Source organism: Octodon degus, unplaced genomic scaffold (genome assembly GCF_000260255.1).
Source record: "Octodon degus isolate 3935 unplaced genomic scaffold, OctDeg1.0 scaffold00268, whole genome shotgun sequence".
NCBI lineage: Eukaryota > Metazoa > Chordata > Mammalia > Rodentia > Octodontidae > Octodon > Octodon degus.
In genome coordinates, this window is record NW_004524844.1 from 868,285 (window position 1) to 871,982 (window position 3,698).

The 3,698-nt window shown below is 57.9% G+C and overlaps 1 protein-coding gene across 1 annotated transcript in view; it reads right to left on the minus strand.

The window, feature by feature from the left end:
• The window catches only part of LOC101584781 (sialic acid-binding Ig-like lectin 11), a 54,572-nt gene extending 51,866 nt beyond the window's left edge, over positions 1-2,706 (minus strand). The window contains exons 1-3 of the mRNA XM_023706679.1: positions 2,667-2,706; positions 2,208-2,597; positions 1,749-2,033 (exon numbers count right to left, since the gene is read on the minus strand). Coding sequence (XP_023562447.1) covers positions 1,749-2,033; positions 2,208-2,597; positions 2,667-2,706 — 715 coding nt within the window. The remainder of the gene's footprint in view (positions 1-1,748; positions 2,034-2,207; positions 2,598-2,666) is intronic.
• Positions 2,707-3,698: the final 992 nt, after the last annotated feature.

Here is a 3,698-nt window from a genome sequence, read left to right on the forward strand (position 1 = left end):
AGGTAGGAGCCGTTGCCCTGAGTGTCTAGGGCTGAAGAGAGAAGCAGAGACAGAGGCAGATGCAGGAGGTGGGCAGAGAGACTTCAGGGAGACCCAGAGCTAAGCGCATTCCTGAGGCTCTAACACTTCCATTTATGTCTCTCTTTAATAGAGGCAGGGGCCTCCCTGAGTACTGTTGCATCTAACCGTCCACCGCCTTCTCTGCACCCTGGGAGAGCACAGGTCCCTGCGCTGTCCCTTGATGCCTTTGAGCCATTTGCCCTCCACATTTCCTTCCTTCAGATCCGCCCACTTTTGCTCAAGTATCCAAAATCCAAGCATCAAGTGTTCAAAGCCTTTTTGGACCTGACCCTGCCTCCTGGCCTGTGTCTCAGTGTGCCTGGCCCCCGGGGTCTATGGGCCTATGGGAGGGAGGAAGGGAGGGCAGGGATCACTCTGAGGTTCAGAGGGGTGGTGGTGGCACTGTGTCATGAGGAGAAAGGCGCCACCACCAGGTTCCCTTTAAAAGGGTTGATCTGGGGTCTGGGAGGTGGCTCGGTGGAATAAGTGCTTCCCTGGCAAGCGCAAGGGCCTGAGTTCAATCCCCCGTTCCGAAAAAAAAAAAAAAAAAAAAAAGGGTTGATCCTGTGCTGAGCTCTTCCCTCCTTTGCCTGAGGCTCTGCGTTCTGTCTCCATCGCAGCCATAAGCGAACCGGGTTTTTTCCTGTGTTTTATGAATATCACCTCATCCCGAATTAATCCATGAAGTGTCAGGCGTGAATACATGTTTCTGTGGTTACATAAAGCTGTGTGGGCTGAAGGGTAAAAGGAATGTCTTAAAACAGTCAGACATATTCGGTAGAAGCATAGGAAGTGAAGGAGGGAGAAGAGACTGTTAGGGACCTGGCACTGTCTGGTGAGGGAGGGGATGAGCGGGTGCCAGAGGCTGGGCGGCATCGTTTTGTCTCGCCCTGCTGGTTGCTGCCAGGCCACTGCGATGATGCCAGGATTCTAACCTCATGTGCTGACCAGAGCAGCCCTGTCACCCTCAAAGAGGAGAGAGGCAGTGTCCCCACGGCCCTCATGGGCTCCCCATTCAGGTGACTTTCCTCCATTCTGCCAGAGAGCTGCTACTGCCCACCCAGGAGGGAAGTCACACCCACCTGCGCCATGGGTGCTGGTGACACTGATGGTCAGGTTCTGAGGAGGATCTGGAAAGAAAGGCACAGCGAGGGCTGGGGGTGCAGCAGGCCCATCCTCACCGCAACCCCGAGAGCCGCCAGCAGCAACAGGAAGAAGAGCAGAGGAGGCCGATGTCCTCCCTGGGGCCTGTGGGAGGCTCTGTGGCTTCCACAAGGCCGATCAGCTGCTCTGCCTCAGTCTCCCCTGCTGCTGTGACAGACCCCACAGGCTGGTGGATGATCAAAGACAGAAACTGATCTCTCAAGTTCAGGAGGCTGCCGGTCCCAGGCTCAGGCACAGGCAGATGTGGTGACAGGGGAGGCTTGTGTCCCGCCTCATGGATGGCACCTTCTTGCTGTGCCCTCATGCTGTGGAAGGGACAGGGACTCTCGGGGCCCTGGTACGGGTACACTCGTCCTGTGCATGAGGCCCCCCATTTGTGCCCCTCCTGCCTACCATGCCACCTCCATCACCATCACCTGGGAGTCAGGAGTCAACCTGTGAATGTGGGGGACACAGACACTCTGACCAAGACACCCCCACCCGGTCTGCCGCAGAGAAGCCCAGCATTCTGGGCCAGCACTCACAGAACACGCTGAGCTGGACAGTCCTCTCCTTGGTCACCCCAGCCTCAGGGAGGGTCACCCTACAAGTGAGGAGACTGCCATGGTCCTGAGGGCGGGGTGTCAGCATGATCTCAGAGGAGTTGTGAGCCCCCGAGCCTGACCCTGGGGGCCTCAGGGCAGCTCCGTTCCAGAAGAATGTGAGGTTCATGCCCCCACTGCAGACCCCGGGCATGGAGCACAGCAGGTGGCTGAGGTGACCGGACACCAGCGGCTCCAGGATGCGGATGTCTGGAGTCTGTGTCAGCTCTGGGGAGGAGAGAAGACAGGGCAGGCCCCAGAGAGGCCCCTGTGGGTCTCGAGACCGACACCTCAGTCTTGGGTCCTCCTAACTCTGGTGACCTTTCCACACTAGGACAGGTGACCCTACTTGTCCCTAAGGGTCCTCATCCCTCTTCCCCTTTCCAGAGCACTGTGCCTTACCTGTGACAATCACAGTGACCATCCATTTCCGGTAATTGTATTTGATTTCTCCTCTCTCCACCCGAAAATAGTAACTTCCGCTGTCCTCCTGCTGGGCACCTGAGATTTGCAGGGAGCAGTTGTAGGCCATGGGGTCCCCAAGGAGCTGGAAGCGAGGTTGACTTCTCATTTTGGCCTTCCTGCCTGGGTCGTTGGTGGCCACAAGTTCATCTGGCGTGTAGTCAAACAGATTCCTGTTCTGCCGGTACCAGCAGCCGTAAGTGGGGGTAGAGTTTTGCCATCTGCCCCGCGGGTAGGAGAAGGAACAGGACACCAGGACACACAGGTTCTCCTGCACTGTCACCAACCTCTGTGCCTGCAGCCAGTAACTGGGTTCCTCCTGCAGAGACCCTGGGGGGACACAGAGGTTCAGCTGCAGCCCGGTTCCCAGCTGGCAGCCCCAGAGCTCCCCGCACTCACCAGCCCAGAGCAGGGGCACCAGCAGCGCCGGCAGCAGCATCTAGGCTGGGAGGGGAGGCCGGGCCCGGACGCTCTGGCCTTGCTTCTGTCCTCCTGCCAAGGACGCCAGGACAGGAGGCCTGGGAGCGTGGTGCTGACAGCTGCAGGGAGGAGCCCCAGGAAAAGCACTTGTGGCACTTATCAGAGATCCTTTTCTGCTATCTCCTTTCCAGGTAGTGGCCCTAGAGCCCAGGCCCCAGGAGGGACGAGGCCACCCAGAAGAGCCCTCCTGGCCCAGCCCCCGGGCACGGTGTCCTGGAGAGGGGCTGCCAGGGGAGCAGCGAGCAGAGGCAGTGAGGTGCTGGGGAGCCTGTCACTCAGTCATTCATGCTCTCACCGGCTCATTCATGGCCCAGGTAAACACCCGCGCCCTGTGGGGCCTGAAGCTTAAGATCAGAAAATGCCCTTGACAGATGCACTCAGCGAACTCGTCCTCTCTCACGGCAGACCTTGGGCTGTCCCTCTTGGACTCTCCAGGGGCACTGGTTCTCCTGCCTCTTTGGGGGTCTCTTAAACACCTAGCTCCCAGCTTCCAGCAAGCAGCAGGGCGACTGCATAGGGCCTGTTGAGTGCCCCATGGTGTTCTTTCAAGTTCCCACTCTGCCACCTTTGAACTCGCAGCAATTTTACCTAGAAATTAAATCTGATGGGATAAAGGGACCTGCTTGGAGGTGGAGCCTGGGACCTGGGTCACCTGGCCCACATCACCTCCTCACCTCCTGCCCCCCCCCAGACAGCTTTTAGGGCTGACCCCACTCCAGCAGAAGCTGTCACAGAACCTTTACGGGTTTGCACTGCCCCTCCAACCCTAAAGCCTAAGGGCTGAGACAGGAGAAGGCCAATAAGAAACAGCGGGGTGGAAATGAGCAAAATGTGCCCCATGCATTGCTATCCACAGCTATGGTTGGATCTAGAAGGTTCTCCAAACCTTGATGGGATGCTTTTGTAAGTTCACCTGTGTGTGTGTGTGTGTGTGTGTGTGTGTGTGTGTGT